This window comes from Pteropus vampyrus, unplaced genomic scaffold (genome assembly GCF_000151845.1).
Source record: "Pteropus vampyrus isolate Shadow unplaced genomic scaffold, Pvam_2.0 Scaffold394, whole genome shotgun sequence".
In the NCBI taxonomy this organism is placed as follows: Eukaryota; Metazoa; Chordata; class Mammalia; order Chiroptera; family Pteropodidae; genus Pteropus; species Pteropus vampyrus.
The window spans coordinates 1,455,576-1,472,732 of NW_011889175.1; the positions used below are offsets into that span (position 1 = coordinate 1,455,576).

Below are 17,157 nucleotides of genomic sequence, written 5' to 3' on the forward strand. Positions count from 1 at the left end.
AGTTGACCCAGTCCTAGGCCCATCATGAGTCCATGCCCTGGGAGTGGGTATGGACCAGGCGGGATATCCTGAGCGGGATATCCTGAGGCTTGTAGGGCTTTGGGAGGTACAGCACACGGACGTTATCTGCCTCAGCCCCGCTAGACTCCCCGGACCCCGCTGGCACAGGGGCGGGGCGGGGCGGGGCGGCGGAGGAAACCCGGCTCGAGGAACGATGAGGCATCCGCTCCCAGCCCGGAACCTTTCTTCTCCATTAGGTGTAGGTTCCGGGAGCCAAAGATCGGGCGGGCCGGAAGTGGAGGCGGTTGGTGAAGTTGGAGGGGCTCAGGGACGCGGTGCGGGCCGCGGTTTGTGGGCTGCGGGTGGTGACCAGCATCCCGCTGTCTGGCCCCGGTGCGGCTGTACTCGGCTGGATAGTGCGCAGCGGCAGCGACACGAACGCGGCGCGGACAGGGCGCCCGTGGCTGGGCCCATGGCCTCCTGCGCGAGCATCGACATCGAGGACGCCACGCAGCACCTACGGGACATCCTCAAGCTGGACCGGCCCACGGGGGGTGAGCCAGGACAGCGGGATTGGGCCTTCGCAGAACAAGCAGAGGGGCGGTTCGGGCCAGGGTCTCTCACAGGTCCCACAGGTCCCTCCGGACCGGCTCTGCATCCTCCCTGCTGGTGAGGGCAGACGAGGATCAGAGCGATAAACCCGTAAGCTTGCTCCCCGAAGGGCATAGTCTCCTGGGTGCAATCCCTCCCAATCCCACCCCGTTTCGCCTCGTCCTTCAGCGTCTTGAGTGAAGGTGTGGCCCGGCTCTGAATCCTCAGGGCCCCTTTGGTGTCCTGGCCCCAAGATCTCTAGTGTTCCTGGGACTGGCCTGGATTTCCTACCCTTTGCCATGTTTCATAGGCCTAGTCTGGTGCTCTGTATGATGAGTTCTGTGTCTACACTAGGTGCTGTGCTCCTGAAGAGCTGTAGATCCCCCTCTGCAACTTGCACTTCTCTCTAGAATAGACTCCGGGCATGCTGTTCTGAAATTGATGTTCAGGAGGAAAGTGACCACCCCCAATTCTGCGCCCTTTCTGGGATTAAAGCAAATCACAGACTGCATGGCCTTGATTGTATTAGGCTACAAACGTCTGCAACCCTTAGTTTATTTCCATTTATTTAAACTTTATTTGGGCTTGCAGTGACACCTCAAAACTGCTTCTGCCCTCAAGGAGCCTCCAGAACACAGATCCAAAGGAAATTGTAATATAATGCTGTTGTCATTGGAAGAGGAGTGTTTTGGTATTTTGTTGAGGTTAGGGTAGGTAGAATGGGGGCTGGAGAGTGCCTGAGAACAGGTCTGAAAGAGGAGACAATGTTTAGGCTATATCTGGTAATATGAACAGGAGCTTGGCTGTCAGGAAAGGCATCCACAAACAGGAAATCACACATGTGAAGGTACGAAAGTTTCCTGAGTAGTTCAGGGACCCATGAAAAGTTATAGTGGTTGAAAGACTGGCTGGTGATGGTGTTATAGTTGTGCAATGGTCAGAACTGTGAGTTGGTGTTTCCTCAGACCCTGTTCTTAAACCTGCTGGGAGTCTCAAACTGGCTGCTACTGGAAGCAGGCACTGGTGCTCACTCTGGGTGGGTTTAGCTACCCACTGTTCCCTGAGAAAATCCATCTGCTGCTTAAAACCATTGAGTCCTTTTCCCCAGGCCTGGAGCGTGCTCCCTTTACTCATGAGTTTGGCTTAGGCCTCTTATTCTCATCAGCTGCTGTGTAGATTAGATTCCACAAAGTTTTGGTGGAGACCCTAGCATGGCCAACCTTGTGCAGCTTGTGTATTTGTCCTTATGGTAGCCTGCCTGGCAGAGAAACAGTCAGCTTACCCCTGAGCAGCTAAGATGGATCTGAACCAAGTTAAGTGGCCTTGAGGCTTTACTCTGAACTCTGTTTATTGATTGGTACTTGATTCTCCTGCTTGCCGAGTAGCTCTGGCTCATCTCCTCTCACTGGAGGACTATGTCGGACCCCAGACTGTTTTGTGACTAGAAACTTATTGCAAACCTGACTGTGGAGCCCTGGTCTCCTTGCCACCTGAGAGTTTTGAAGTGGTGTCAGAGCCTATGAGGGTACTTGAAACTTGGCCAATGGCAAACAACTGAAAACTGTCTTTCCTAACTCTACACACTACCCCATAGTTTCTTTCCTCTTTCTTCAGCTTCTTTATGTCCGTTCATCCTGAGTTTACCTACATAAGGTGGCTTCTTTTGAGCCGTTTCTCTGTGAGACAGGCTCCTTCCTTTCTTGCTCTCATATCTTATCAGTGTCCTTCTATGCCTCAGGAGCCCATCCTCTCTTCTCCAACCCCTGCCACTACCTTAGTCTAGATCCTGGGGTCTCTCACCCAGATTCTCAGCTATTCTGCATACTGCCTTAGAGCAATCAGCCCTCTGGGCAGTGCTGACCATGTCACCTTCCTTTTTTAAACTCTTCTGTGGCTCTCATTGCCACAGAGAATCTAAGCACCCTAGCCTCATACCTGAGATCTCCGCAGCCTTGTTTTCCCTCCATCCTTCCCATATTTGTGTGTTCCAGCCACACTGGCTCTAATGGTACCTCTTCTGTGAACTCTTATCCTGACGCTTCCCATGCCTTACCTCAAGTACAGAGTCCCTCTGTCCTGAGCCAGGCTTGAGTATTAATTGGCCCCAGAGGGTCCTTGATAGCTTGTACCTGGCCCCCAGGTAGAAGAGCCTTATGCTCATCTTTGATCCTGGCATACATTGGGTTCACCATCAGTGTTTATGGAATGAAAGATGAACAAAGGGCCCTCTTTCCCAAGGACATGCCTCAGTTGAGTGTTCCTAGGGCACCTCATGGTTCTGGAAGGAAGCTCCACAGGAGGCGAGACCAGTTGGCAGGTAGAACAACCTCATGATAGTGGCTCTCTCTGTCCCCAGGCCCCAGTTCAGAGAGCCAACGGCCATCTAACGCCTACAATGGGGACCTCAATGGACTCCTGGTCCCAGACCCCCTCTGCTCAGGTGATGGTACTTCAGCAAACAAGCCTGGTCTCCGGGCCATGCCACCTATTAACCTGCAGGAGAAGCAGGTCATGTGAGTGCCTGAGAGATGACAGTGGTGGTGATGGGATCTTTGGGGTGTCTGTTAGCTGAAGTCATGAGATGGGGGGAGATAAGGACCAGCAGCCTCTGCTGCTCCCCCACTAGATGCTCTAGGATAGGATGGAGCGCTTAACCACACTGAGTTTGCATGAAGGATGAGGGATGAGGACAAGCTCAAGGGCTTGGCTTGGATTTGAAGTTTAGGCACTTGGTTTATCATTCCCATGGAGGGAGGTGAGCAAAGGGAGCTATGGGTCTGGAGACCAGTGAACCAGGCAGAGCCGTGCATCTGGGACTGGACACCTTCCCCATGGTGGCTGTATCCTCTCCCCTTCCGAACCCTGGCCATTGAGACTTTGGGCGAACGAGAATCAAGCTTGTACACACCTTCCCCCAGCTGCCTTTCAGGAGATGACAGCTCTACCTGCATTGGGATTTTGGCCAAGGAGGTGGAGATTGTGGCCAGCAGTGACTCTAGCATCTCGAGCAAGGCACGAGGGAGCAACAAGGTAAGTACCAGAATGTTGTGGCATGTATAGCCCACTCAGCCTCTCCCTCCCCTCTCCCATGCTGCCAGTTCCTATGGGGACCACTTTATCAGGCAGGTAGTGTGCCCCAGTCTCAGGAAGCCAGGGTTGGTTACCAAGTGTCTGTAGGAGTCTGGTCCCAGGAGTTGTAATTGGGTGGCTGGGCTTGCACATGTGGCCTCCCTCTACTGTCCCCAGGGATACTAGGGACCACCTAAGCTCTGAGAATGCTGCCTCAGCCCTCAGCTTCTACGACCTTCCTCACCCTTGGTTCTCAGGTGAAAATCCAGCCTGTTGCCAAGTATGACTGGGAGCAGAAATACTACTATGGCAACCTGATTGCTGTGTCCAACTCCTTCTTGGCCTATGCCATTCGGGGTGAGTAGGGGCAGGGGAGAGGTGGGAGGTATTCTGCTAGAAGTCCCAGAGATGCAGATTCAGTGTCAGGCCACTCAGCCCACTCAGACCTTGGGGATACAATGGAAGACTTGTCTGTGCTGCCCCTAACTCTTCCAGGCTTGGGGAGCCAAGTGGGAGAATCAAGCTTGAGACTTGTGGTGGCAATGAGGCAGGCAAGGGCAGCTTCTCTGCTGCTGCCTGGGCCTAGACACTCATGGCCAACTGCTGTCCTGATTCCAGCTGCCAACAATGGCTCAGCGATGGTGCGGGTGATCAGTGTCAGCACTTCGGAACGGACCTTACTCAAGGGCTTCACAGGCAGTGTGGCTGACCTGACCTTTGCACACCTCAACTCTTCACAGCTGGCCTGCCTGGATGAGGCAGGCAACCTGTTTGTGTGGCGCTTGGCTCTGGTTAATGGCAAAATTCAGTATCCTTTCCCTAGGGTGGGATGGGGGAACTGAAAAAAGATGGGCAGAGCTGGGGGTGCCAGACACACCTCATCATCCACCTGTCTAGCCCTTAACAGCCTGCTCAGAGAAGAGATTTTGGTTCATATCCGGCAGCCAGAGGGTACACCACTGAACCACTTTCGTAGAATCATCTGGTGCCCCTTCATCCCTGAGGAGAGTGAGGATTGCTGTGAGGAGGGCAGCCCAACGGTGGCCCTGTTGCATGAAGACCGGGTGAGAAGGCTAGGCATGGGGAGAGGGGAGGAGACAGAGCAGCTATGGCGTGGGCCTGGGTTGAATACTCACCTCCTTGTATTCTCTAGGCTGAGGTGTGGGACCTAGACATGCTCCGCTCCAACCACAGCACCTGGCCTGTGGATGTCAGCCAAATCAAGCAGGGCTTCATTGTGGTGAAAGGCCATAGCACAGTAAGTCTGCAACTGCCTGCCTCCCCTACCCTCCCCGCTTTCTTGTATCCCTCATCTATTCCCCATATCCACAGCTGCCCAGGTAGCTTTATGGCATTCTGCCCATGGTGAATCTGAGCACAAAGTGACCCTTACCTGTGGCACTCATGCCTAACGTGTCTGCACCTCGTGGGTCTGGTCTTCTTTATGGCCTCCCATTCATTCCGTCTTTCATACAGATGTGCAGATCCATAGTGGGTCAGCCCAGCTCACTGCCATTCTAATCTGAGATGGGCTGCTACCACCTCTAGTAAGGTGGCAAAGCAAAGCTCTTTGGGTTTTTCCCAGTACCTGAGTGAAGGGGCCCTCTCACCTGATGGGACTGTCCTGGCCACCGCAAGCCATGATGGCTTCATCAAATTCTGGCAGATCTACATTGAGGGGCAGGATGAGCCAAGGTAAGGCAGGGCCTGAGTGACTGGGAACCCCCAGGTAGGGGACCAGATCACCCACTTAGGCCCAGGCGCCTCATCTGCCTGCTTGCAGGTGTCTGCACGAGTGGAAGCCTCATGATGGGCGGCCCCTTTCCTGCCTCCTATTCTGTGACAACCACAAGAAACAGGATCCTGAGTGAGTGAATGGGCAGGCACGTGGGTGGTGGACTGGACCTTGAGTTCTCATTGTGGGGACCAGACAGCCATTCAGGGCCTTATCGCTTTGCAGTGTCCCTTTCTGGAGGTTCCTCATTACTGGCGCTGACCAGAATCGGGAGCTGAAGATGTGGTGCACAGTGTCCTGGACCTGCCTGCAGACTATTCGGTAAGGATGGGCTGGAGAGCTGGTCAGGGGTAACAAGTTTGGGGAAGTGGGTTCTTACTACTCTCTCAATTTCATTCATCCTGCCTTGTGGCCCCTTAGCTTCTCCCCAGATATCTTCAGCTCAGTGAGTGTTCCCCCTAGCCTCAAAGTTTGCCTGGACCTCTCAGCAGAATACCTGATTCTCAGTGATGTGCAACGGAAGGTAGACTGCAGTGGGGCACCCTGGGCAGAACTGGTATTGGGGAGGGCAGGGGTGTGTGGCACATCCGCAGCCCTCACAGCCTTTGAGGTCAGCTGTGAATGCACTGCCCCTGCAGGTCCTCTACGTGATGGAGCTGCTGCAGAACCAGGAGGAGGGCCGTGCCTGCTTCAGCTCCATCTCTGAGTTCCTGCTTACCCACCCTGTCCTGAGCTTTGGTATCCAGGTCGTGAGTCGCTGCCGGCTGCGGCACACTGAGGTGCTGCCTGCCGAGGAAGAGAACGACAGCCTAGGGGCTGGTGAGCTGCTCGGGGCCAGAAATGTATGTTTACATGTAGGGAGCGCTGTGACACAGAGGGCTAGGGGCTTAGTTGTCCACACTGACCTTGCAGATGGGACCCACGGAGCTGGTGCCATGGAGTCTGCAGCTGGTGTGCTCATCAAGCTCTTCTGTGTGCATACTAAGTGAGTGGAGCCCACCTGTGCCCTGTCTGTGCCCGTCCCTGACTGACCACTTTGAGGCCTTTCCTGTTCTCCTATTCCTGCAGGGCTTTGCAAGATGTGCAGATCCGCTTTCAGCCACAGCTCAACCCTGATGTGGTGGCCCCGCTCCCTACCCACACTGCCCATGAGGACTTTGGTAAGTGAGGGATAAGAGGGAATCAGGTTAGACTGGCTGGGGTCGGAGATTTGACTCAAGTGGCAGCTTTTCCTACAGCATTTGGAGATTCTCAGCCTGATCTGAGCTCCGGGGGGCTGGGATCAGCTGCTCATGGCTCCCAGCCTGACCTCCGACGCATTGTGGAGCTGCCTGCACCTGCTGACTTCCTTAGTCTGAGCACTGAGACCAAGCCCAAGCTGATGACACCTGATGCTTTCATGACATCTAGCACCTCCCTGCAGCAGGTGTGCTGGGATAGGGGCTTGACGCTCAAGGCAGAAATCAAGGTGGAAATCCCCACCTACAGGCCACAGCTCTTACTCTCTGCATTTCCTCAGATCTCTGCATCCCCTAGTAATAGCAGCGGCGGCAGCAGCAGTGGTAGCAGCAGCAGCAGCAGCAGCTCCTCTCTTACAGCTGTGTCTGCCATGAGCAGTACCTCGGCTGTGGATCCCTCCTTGTCCAGGTGAAGTGAGGGCCAGAGTTGGGGGATGGCAGAGTCTGGTACCAGGTGATGCCAAGCTCTGGATGCTTATCTCAGCCTTCCTGCCACCAGGCCCCCTGAGGAGCTGACCTTGAGCCCCAAGCTGCAGCTGGATGGCAGTCTGACAATGAGCAGCAGTAGCAGCCTGCAGGCAAGCCCACGCAGCCTCCTGCCCGGCCTGTTACCAGGTCCAGCTGACAAACTGACTCCCAAAGGGCCTGGGCAGGTATGTGTGTGCTCATGTGTAAAGTGCAGGGTAGCATGTGTATAGCAGTGGGAAGATTGGCGGCAGTCTCCTCTCACAGCACCCTGTCTGCTTGTCCTGTTCTGCCTCAGGTGGTCCATATTTCCCCTGAGGTCATCTCAGCCTCCTGTGTGCCCTGAAGGGCAGCTCCTGAGCTTCTCCATCCCCACTTCCTCTCTTGAGTTATGGCTGTTTTTGACTGCTTTCCCATCCCATAATCCCATCTCTCATCACTACAAATTCCAGTGCCTCATCTCTGAATCCCCCCCATCCCTAATTTCCACCACCTAAGTCCCTATTTTTGGCTCACCTCAGGTGCCTACTGCTGCCTCTGGACTGTCCCTGGAGCTGCAGGAAGTGGAGCCCCTGGGGCTACCCCAGGCTTCCCCTAGCCGTACTCGCTCCCCTGATGTTATTTCCTCAGCTTCCACTGCCCTGTCCCAGGATATCCCTGAGATCGCGTCTGAGGCCCTGTCCCGTGGCTTTGGCTCCTCTGCTCCTGAGGGCCTTGAACCGGACAGTATGGCCTCAGCTGCTTCAGCACTACACTTGCTGTCCCCACGGCCACGGCCCGAGCTTGGGCCCCAGCTTAGCCTGGATGGAGGCCCTGGGGATGGGGATCGGCATAGTACCCCTTCCCTCCTGGAGGCAGCCTTGACCCAAGAGGCTACAGCCTCTGACAGTCAGGTCTGGCCAACAGCACCAGACATTACTCGGGAGACCTGCAGCAGCCTGGCAGAAAGGTGAGGAGCTTGGGAGGGGGAAAGTATACTGATGGTAGGAGCTTCAGATAGAGTCACCCACTGCTGAGACAGGCTGTCCCCCCAGCCCTAGGAATGGCCTTCAGGAAAAGCACAAGAGCTTGGCCTTCCACCGACCACCTTATCATCTGCTGCAGCAACATGACAGCCAGGATGCCAGTGCTGAACAAAGGTGGGTGTCACCCACACCCCTCCTTTCTTGAGGGAGGGTCAGCAAGTGTTAGGTGCTTATCCCTCCCCTGCCTCTTTCCACAGTGACCATGATGATGAGGTGGCCAGCATTGCCTCTGCTGCAGCGGGCTTTGGCACCAAAGTTTCCACTCCACGGCTTCCTGCCAAGGACTGGAAGACCAAGGGATCTCCTCGGGCCTCACCTAAGCTCAAGAGGAAGGGCAAAAAGGATGATGGGTAGGAGGGGTCCTGGGGCCAGGGAGAGGGGTGGTCCCCAGGCTGTCTAGGCCTGAGGTGCTTCTCGCCTGTGGCAGGGATTCGACTGCGGGATCCCGGCTCATGGAGCACCAGGTGAGTTGAGAAAACACTCTTTATACTTCTAGGACTCTTTCTTGAGAGTGGGGAAGGGTTCTGGGCCATTCCCTGGTCTGGCGTGTGGTATGGGTGGGGCAGGCATTATGTGACTGTTGGCACTACTGGCAGGTGACAGAGCCCCCTGAGGATTGGCCTGCAATAATTTGGCAACAGCAGAGAGAGCTGGCAGAGCTGCGGCACAGCCAAAAAGAGCTACTGCAGCGTCTGTGCACCCAGCTCGAAGGCCTGCAGAGTACCGTCACAGGCCATGTAGAACGTGCCCTCGAGTCCCGGCATGAACAGGAGCGTATCCTTGTGGGCAGTGGCCCAGCATGGAAGAGGGTAGGGGCAGCCACAGTGTTCTTGAACCAGGAAGGGCTAGAGGACCTACTCCAGGCTTGTTCCTTAGCTACAATGCAGAGCGGCGGTTGGAGCGGGCACTGGCAGAGGGGCAGCAGCGGGGTGGGCAGCTACAAGAGCAGCTGACACAACAGCTGTCACAGGCACTGTCTTCAGCTGTGGCTGGGAGGCTGGAACGCAGCATACGGGACGAGATCAAGAAGACAGTGCCTCCATGTAAGTGTTGCATAGAGACTTCTAGGTGGGCTGGGTGGGAGTGGGGCCCCCTACCTGTCAAGCTTCCTCTCATGGCTCCGCTCTTCCTTCTTTACCCTGCCCCAGGTGTCTCTAGGAGTCTGGAACCCGTGGCAGGCCAACTGAGCAACTCAGTGGCCACCAAACTCACAGCTGTGGAGGGTAACATGAAAGAGAATATCTCCAAGCTGCTGAAGTCCAAGGTGTTACAGGGCCCAAGATGAGGGAGGTTGGTGCTTGGTGGCCCTGGTCAGGCCAGCTTGGCCTCAGGCTTTCAACTCAGCCCAGCCCTTTCCTCTACCCCTAGAACTTAACAGACGCTATTGCCCGAGCAGCTGCAGACACGTTACAAGGGCCAATGCAGGCTGCCTACCGTGAAGCCTTCCAGAGTGTGGTGCTGCCTGCCTTCGAGAAGAGCTGCCAGGCCATGTTCCAACAGATCAATGATAGCTTCCGACTGGGCACACAGGAATGTGAGTAGAATCATATGCTCCAGCGTAGGAAGGGCTGTTCCCTTCTCCCCCACCATCCCTCTCACTGCCCTCACGGTCACCTCTTAGACTTGCAGCAGCTAGAGAGCCACATGAAGAGCCGGAAGGCACGAGAACAGGAGGCGCGGGAGCCTGTGTTGGCCCAGCTGCGGAGCCTGGTCAGCACACTGCAGGGTGCCACTGAGCAGATGGCAGCCACTGTGTCTAACAGTGTTCGGGCTGAGGTGCAGCACCAGCTGCATGTGGCTGTGGGCAGGTGTGTGGGCAGGGCACTGGGAAAGGTGGTGGGTTTGGAAAGGGCCAAACCAGACTCCCTGTCTACCTCATTTCCCTCACTTTCCTTTGCAGCCTGCAGGAGTCAATTTTAGCACAGGTACAGCGCATTGTTAAGGGTGAGGTGAGTGTGGCACTCAAGGAGCAGCAGGCCTCCGTCACCTCTAGCATCATGCAAGCCATGCGCTCAGCTGCAGGCACACCTGTCCCAGCTGCCCACCTCGACTGCCAGGCCCAGCAAGCCCATATCCTGCAGCTGCTGCAGCAGGGCCACCTCAATCAGGCCTTCCAGCAGGTACGCCAGGCATTAAGCCCAATTAAAGGTCGGGTGTCTCCTGACAAAGCCCACACACTATACATTCCACTCTGCTCATCAGGCTCTGGGTGGTCTGGCCCCAGTGGACTGTTCTTGATTTTCTTAGGCCTCTAGGCTCTTTCCTCTGCTTTTCTCTTTATCTAGATCTTGGATCCCTTTCTTTCTGCCTCAACCTACCTTGCTTCATGACCACTCTTCTCAGGAAACCTTTCCTGATACCCTAGATTAACAACACAGCTCTACTGTGTTCTCTCTGGGCCCTTGAGCATCCCCCTCTGGAGCTCTCAGTATCCCAGTCTGTGGTCATCCTCTGGTCATCCTCTGTCAGGCCACACCGTCAGACAAGCAGGCATTCTACCCTGACAGCTATAAACACGATTCTCTACCCAGGCCCTCACGGCTGCTGACCTGAACCTGGTGCTGTATGTGTGTGAAACTGTGGACCCAGGCCAGGTTTTTGGGCAGCCACCCTGCCCACTCTCCCAGCCCGTGCTCCTTTCCTTCATCCAGCAGCTGGCCTCTGACCTTGGCACTCGAACTGACCTCAAGCTCAGGTGAGTGGGCACCGTCAGACCAGGAGATGGGCTGAGGTAGAGACAGAGGAGCAATTCAAAGCAAAGACTCCCTCTACAACCTGATTCCTCTCCCTAATTTTCTCTACCAGTTCCCTTTGCCCCGACTCATTTTAGACTTGGAGGCCTCCCTTGTCAGCAGTCCCTTTGGGCCTCATTGCCACCAGGGGGCGCTACCGTATCCTGGAGCCCACCTGTAGCCTTTCTGTTTTCTTCACTCACAGCTACCTGGAAGAGGCTGTGATGCACCTGGACCACAGTGACCCCATCACTCGGGACCACATGGGCTCCGTCATGGCCCAGGTGCGCCAGAAGTTATTCCAGTTCCTGCAGGCTGAGCCATACAACTCACTTGGCAAAGCGGCCCGGCGTCTTAGCCTCATGTTGCATGGCCTTGTGACCCCCACCCTCCCTTAGCAAAGCCTGCCTTGCCCAGGGGTGCAGTGGCATTGAAGACCAGCAGACAGGCCTAGGCCAAAGCAGGGTCATGTCTGCCCTTTATCTGCTCAGGCTCCCACCTCTGGGGTAGTTGAGAGGGGGAACACTGGCTGTAGTCTACAGGTTATGGTAGCCAGCAGGTTTAGGCTGAGCCCAGGGTGGGTATTGTGCCTTCTTGGGTTCTGCCATGCCTGGAGCATGACCCCCTGAGATTGTGATACCACTTGAGTTGAATTTTCCATGTTCCTTTTTACCTCTGTTTTGGATCCTTCTGTTTTTGAAAAACATTGAGAAATTCAATTAAATGCTTTTGGAATAAAATGGAGTATGCGTTTGTTTTTGGTGTGTCTTTGGTGTGTCTTTGATAACTGCCCTCTGTTCTCTGGCCCCTCTCTTCTCCCTGTGTGGAACTCTGTGGAGGCCGACCCATCCCAGGGGTTTGGACACCTACCCTCATCTGCTCAACTGCCTTCTCAAATCTCCCCTCTCTCCATCTCGAGTGAGGAGGACCTTGTGCCCCTCCCTGGGCTTTCCTTTGCCAACCTGCATTTTGGAGGCGTGGTCGGCTGCTGGCTTTGAAGCCCCGCCCTGCCCCACCCACCTCCCGGCCAATCACAGTCCCTTCTTCCGGGGGCTGGGCCGAAGGGCTGCGCTCAAAGCTGCCAGCTCTGACACTAGACTCCCAGCCGGGGATGATGCTCTGCTCCTGCTGCAGCTGCCGCTGTCGCCACCACCAGCAACCACCCCGCGCTCTGGGGCTGTTGCTGCTGCTGCTGCTGTTACCACCACTCGGTGAGTGCTGGCATACTGGTCCGATCTGGGCTGCACATTCTCACCAGGCTAGGTTTAGGATGTGTGGGAGCTGGGGCACAGCCTTCCTGAGTGCTGGGAACCAGGATGGTGTGGAGGTGCTAGAGCTCCAGGGAGAGGATAATGTGTACCAGTGACTTCAGTACTGAAAGTGGTGGGCATTTAACTGAGTTGTGGGGGAAGGATCCCAAAATTTTGCAGCCCCCATTCTAATAAAGGGAGGTGTGAACTGTGACAATTCCAAGACTAGCTGTAGGATCCTTGAGTTCTTCTGTTAGAGTCTGGCCTGGATCCTGACCTCCTCTATTGTGCCCTATCTGTCCGAAAATCCCTGTCTTTGGGGATGGGCTGGAAGGGTCAAGCAAAACTTGTCTAGGCAGCAAAGAGAATGTGTGGTGCTGGGGAAGGGCTGTGTGGCCCTGGAACCTGCCCGCTTCACGACGTCCTGACACATTCACTTGGACCATCTTCACCGGACCTGAGGCTACAGAAGCCCCAGAAGCTCAGAGGAAGAACCGACTCCTGGGACATGAGGACAGATACCCTGCCTATCCTGCCCTCCTCCTCCCCAGCACATATCCTTTTGGGTCCCACCTAGATAGGAGCCAAGGCAAGAGGTCCCCAGATGTGCCCCTTATTTCCCTGGGGCACCCCTTTCACGCTGAGTCATGTCCCCAGATCACGCCATGGTAAATGAGCCCCTGGGGGTTGGGGGTAGCCGGCTCATCCTATCTACCATTTTCCATCCCCACTCCTAGTCCTTGTATCTCCCCTGGTGGCAGCTGCCGAGGGCCCAGGGCCCTGTGACACCATATACCAGGGCTTCGCAGAGTGTCTCATCCGCTTGGGGGACAGCATGGGCCGTGGAGGCGAGCTAGAGACCATCTGCAGGTAAGGGCAGGTATGAGTTCAGCGGCCCAACCCCCATCACCCTCTCTGACTGACCTCTTCCTTCCCATTCCAAAGCCTCCTTGCCCCACCTAATTCCCCTAATCCCTCTCCCATAACAGGTCTTGGAATGAATTCCACACCTGCGCCTCACAAGTCTTGTTGGGATGCCCAGAAGAGGCGGCTGCTGTGTGGGAGTCACTACAGCAAGAAGCTCGCCGGGCCCCACACCCGGATAACTTGCACATTCTGTGTGGCGCCCCTGTGCATGTCCGGGAGCGTGGTTCTGGCCTGGAGACCAACCAGGAGACACTACGGGGGACAGCACTTGCCCCTACCCCGGCCCCCGCACCCCGGCTGCTGGCGGTTGCTTTGGCACTCTGTTGCCTCCTGGGGCCTCTGGCCTAGCCGTTGGGGTCAGGTAGCAGCACCCTTGTTGCCACCCTTTCTCTGGTGGCTGCTCTCGAGGCTCTGCAGAGCCTACTCAGCTTTCATTAAAGGTATTTATATTTGTACTAAGCTCCTTCCTTTATTCCTGCTGCGCTTGTCTGGGGCAGAGGCCTCCAGAAGCTGATCCCCAAGACAGTTTGGGTGGGGCCAAAGGCCACCACAGGGGACTCAGTCTTAATCCTTACAAACACTCATTTCCCAGGGGCAGCATGGAGCTTTCCATTGCATGCAGGTTTCAAGAGCTCTGGTGGTCTGTCCTCCAAGGTTGGCATTCCTAGCCCTGCTTGGCTCCTAGGGGCCCTGTGAGGTGGTGGTGTTCCCCCTCATCACCAGTGTATACACCTCCCTCCCCAGGCTCATTCCTGCCTCCATATTTCTGACCATCTCACCTCCTCTCTTGAACTACCAGCAAGCCTTCAAGACAGCTCAGACTAAGTGCTCTGTCTTCTCCCACTCTGGGGGCCTGGTCCACCTGAGGAGACTGTTCCAGAAGGTGGGGAACCCTTGGACTCTACCTCAGTCCCCCCAAAGTGACCTTAAAATTGCAGAAACTGGGGTCATACGGAGAGTTCCCCTGGCCTCTGCCCTCCACAAGCTTCTTTGAGAAGAGATGTGTTGTGTGAAGTTAAAACAATCCCAGAAGGCGTTTTGGAAGCGTGGAATGGGTGTGTGGTGCGAGGAGCCCCTGTTCATCCTTGAGAAGAGGAAGCACAATTGGCATGGGCAGAACCTGAGAGAAGGAGTCTCAGAAGGGGTAAGACCCTCTTTCGATCAGTCTTCTACCACCAGCACCAGGTCCCTATTCCAAGCCACCACCCCAAGGTGGTCATTGCCATGACCTCCTCACTGGCTTTTACTCTCACTCCCTTCCCTTTACTCTCCATTTTCTATATTGAAAAACAGCTCCTGCTGTTAAGCTCCTTCTCATTGTCTAGAAGGCCCTACATAAGCCTGCTCTGCCCATAGTTTATTCATTTTAACTGCAACTTCCCACTGTAGCAGCTCAGAGGAGTGATCTACCTACACAGCCCTTGGGGTAACAGGAGGCTTCAGAGAAGGAACATAATAGGGTGCAATAGGGGGTAAGGATGGAGACTTACAAGTGGTCAGGGAGAGGTGGGGCTGAGTTGGAGAGGGTTTTACAAGCGGGGCCCAAAGGAATCAGTTGGGAGGGCGGGAGAGGGGGTGAGAGCCCAGAGCTAGGCAAACTAGATTTACACTAAAGCCCATGGTGGGAGGCTGTGTCCCTAGGACAGAATCAGGCTTGATAGGTCCCTTGCTTAGGCTCCAGGGTGACAGGTTCCTCCAGAGACCTCACCCACATGTGTAGGTCCATTCATGCTTCCCAAACACCATATTTCGCTTAGCTCAGATGCCTCCATTAACTCCCTCTCTGCCCTATCTTTGCTTCTGTGCTTCATTTGCCTATACTTTTATCTCGCTTCTCTCTCCCAACCGGTCATTATCCATCTTCTCATATCACCTGAAGGGGAAAGTTCAGAAAAACAACACTCCCATATCTGCCCACCTTTGACCACCAAAATTTTCCAGAAAGAAAGGCCAGGTTTTTATTCTTCTGGGTCTCTGTATATCTATTCTCTGTGCTCAGAATGCCCTTCCCCATTTTCTCCTGTTGAACTCCTACTTCTTTTTCAGTATCACCTCCTCCAGGAAATATTCCCTAACCCTGACTCCAAGCTGAATCAGCAGCCTCCTACAGTTTCATACAGTTCCTGAGTTTTCTTCTGTCTCAGTACTGACAGTACTGGCTTGTTACTGGGTCCAGCTCAGAATTCCTGTCTGTGGACTTCCCAAGGGTCCCCTTTGTGTCTGTAGCACTTGAACTAGGGATGGGTATAAAGAGTTCACTTGTGGGAGTATGTGGAATGAAAGATAGAATCTCTAAGTCCAGCATAGGAAGTGTTACAGTCAGCAAGAGTTTGGTCTGAGAATGTGGAAGATGTGTTATCTTAGGGCAGCCCCCTCAGCCTGGGCATACTGTTAGGAGGGATGGTGCTGGAGCGTCAGACCCTAAAAGTCTTCCCGGAGTCACTCTTGATGGGTGGCCAAGAGCATCCTGTTTCCAGGAGCAGGGGTCAATTGCTCTGGCCAGCCATCAGGGGGATTACCATCCTCTTGCTGTGACCTACTTTCCCCTGGTTTTTGCTCTCTAAATCCTTGCTCTTCACTGGAATTGAATGACCTGGAGTGTGCGCATGGGGGTAGGGTGGGGATAGAATCTGCTCTCTGGCCAGGGGCTTAAGAGCTTTGTGTATTTTATCCCAGAGCTGGAGGAGAGGGTGGGCTGATAGCCAAACTAACTGGGCCCTGGACATAGCCGCCCAAGCCAGAGCATCATGGAGATGGTGTATCTAACATTTGCAGCTCCGCAGACATGGAATAGTTTATTGTTCAGGGGTTAGGTGTCCTAAAGCCAGTCTCATTCTTCACCTCAGGGCCTCCTGTTCTTCACCAGAACTAAGGCCAACAGCTGCCCATAGCAAGGGCTCAATAAATATTTGTTGAATTAATTTGCTGAATGTCTGTAAAATGGGAGTGTTATTTAGTGGATTACTAAATTCCATTAACCCTGGAATTCTATATTGCTTTTAACCCTCACAACAACTCTGTGGGATTAAAATTAGGATTCCCATTACACAGATAATAAAAATGAGGCTTAACAAGGGTAGATATCTTACCTAAGATCACACAGCTATGGAAGTATCAGAGCTGCGAGATGATCCCAGGTTTGTTCACCCCTGAAATCCATGCCCCTAATCATCACACTAGATTTTTGAAAGCAATTTTTAAAGGTTTTATTTTAAAAAACTTTTTATAATTCCCTACTGAATAAAACAAAATGATGTTTACTGTTGTTAATGTATTTTTAGGTATAAAGTATAACTTATACAATCAATTAAAGATAGGTCCAGTCTGCAGCCATGCCACCCTGAACAAGCCGGATCCCGTCTGATCTCAGAAGCTAAGGAGGGTCGGGCCTGATTAGTACTTGGATGGGAGACCACCTAGGAAAACCAGGTGCTGTAGGCATGAAAAATAAAAAATAAGGGAATGTAAGCTGACAAGGTCCTTGCAGTCTGTGAGGCAACCAAGGGTTGCCTCGCCTAAAAAAAATAAAATCAAGATAGGTCCATGTGTAAAGTAGGTGTTCAATAAAGACTTTAAATAAATGAACAGACAAAATGAGGAAGATGGACAGAGGTCGCAATCCCCTTATTACTTGCAGTATCTATTTTTCCCCCCTTAAATTTGAGTTGACTATAAAGTAGACGATTCTGATCCTATAGAGGTCATTGTGAACGGTAACTTTTTTTTTAAGTCTACTTGCTTTGCAGTCTTAAGATATACTTAAATTCAATAACAACAAAAATTAAAACAAACAAAAATCTGTTACTCTGAACTTGGCTCAAGACTGACTTCACCAATCCTCAAGTTAACCATTTTCGACTCCTCTGTGATGGAGGCCAAATTTAATATATCCGAGTGCCTGAATTGTAACTGCACTTTTCAAAAAAAGACTTGTTAATGAAATTTAAATCGATCCTGTGAGGCGTTCCAAGGCACCTCCAGAAACCTCTGTTGAAAAGCACTGTGTTCCCAGCCTCGACAGAGCGACCTTTCCCCTCACCAGAAACTAGAAACTTTCTTTCTACTTTCCGCGGTTCCTCCTTTTTCTGTAACAGGTTCCGCCCAGCAAACAAATTCTTTGAGCGA

General features: G+C 53.7%; 2 protein-coding genes and 1 pseudogene across 3 annotated transcripts; all 3 read left to right on the forward strand.

The window, feature by feature from the left end:
- Positions 1 to 247: 247 nt before the first annotated feature.
- Positions 248 to 11,611, forward strand: EDC4 (enhancer of mRNA decapping 4). Of its 2 annotated transcripts, none has more exons than XM_011380513.2 (29): positions 248 to 554; positions 2,948 to 3,104; positions 3,510 to 3,621; positions 3,918 to 4,017; positions 4,279 to 4,468; positions 4,577 to 4,724; positions 4,814 to 4,918; positions 5,246 to 5,355; positions 5,444 to 5,527; positions 5,621 to 5,716; positions 5,816 to 5,918; positions 6,034 to 6,214; positions 6,308 to 6,380; positions 6,464 to 6,555; positions 6,634 to 6,821; positions 6,915 to 7,042; positions 7,133 to 7,286; positions 7,620 to 8,047; positions 8,133 to 8,237; positions 8,321 to 8,473; positions 8,551 to 8,587; positions 8,720 to 8,897; positions 9,011 to 9,166; positions 9,272 to 9,387; positions 9,492 to 9,657; positions 9,745 to 9,931; positions 10,024 to 10,243; positions 10,655 to 10,818; positions 11,061 to 11,610. In XM_011380513.2, exons 1-29 carry the CDS (start codon positions 473 to 475, stop codon positions 11,251 to 11,253), a joined length of 4,206 nt encoding a protein of 1,401 aa, XP_011378815.1. In that variant the 5' UTR covers positions 248 to 472; the 3' UTR covers positions 11,254 to 11,610. The 2 variants fall into 2 exon arrangements, with proteins under 2 accessions (XP_011378815.1, XP_011378814.1); XM_011380512.2 differs by having other exon boundaries at positions 274 to 554; positions 6,622 to 6,821; positions 11,061 to 11,611.
- Positions 11,612 to 11,966: 355 nt separating this feature from the next.
- On the forward strand, positions 11,967 to 13,432 carry NRN1L (neuritin 1 like). The gene is made up of 3 exons (XM_023523579.1): positions 11,967 to 12,066; positions 12,843 to 12,975; positions 13,095 to 13,432. The coding sequence occupies exons 1-3, from the start codon at positions 11,967 to 11,969 to the stop codon at positions 13,378 to 13,380; spliced, it is 519 nt and encodes a 172-aa protein (XP_023379347.1). The 3' UTR covers positions 13,381 to 13,432.
- A 2,922-nt stretch (positions 13,433 to 16,354) lies between these two features.
- Positions 16,355 to 16,473, forward strand: LOC111731729 (annotated as a pseudogene).
- Positions 16,474 to 17,157: the final 684 nt, after the last annotated feature.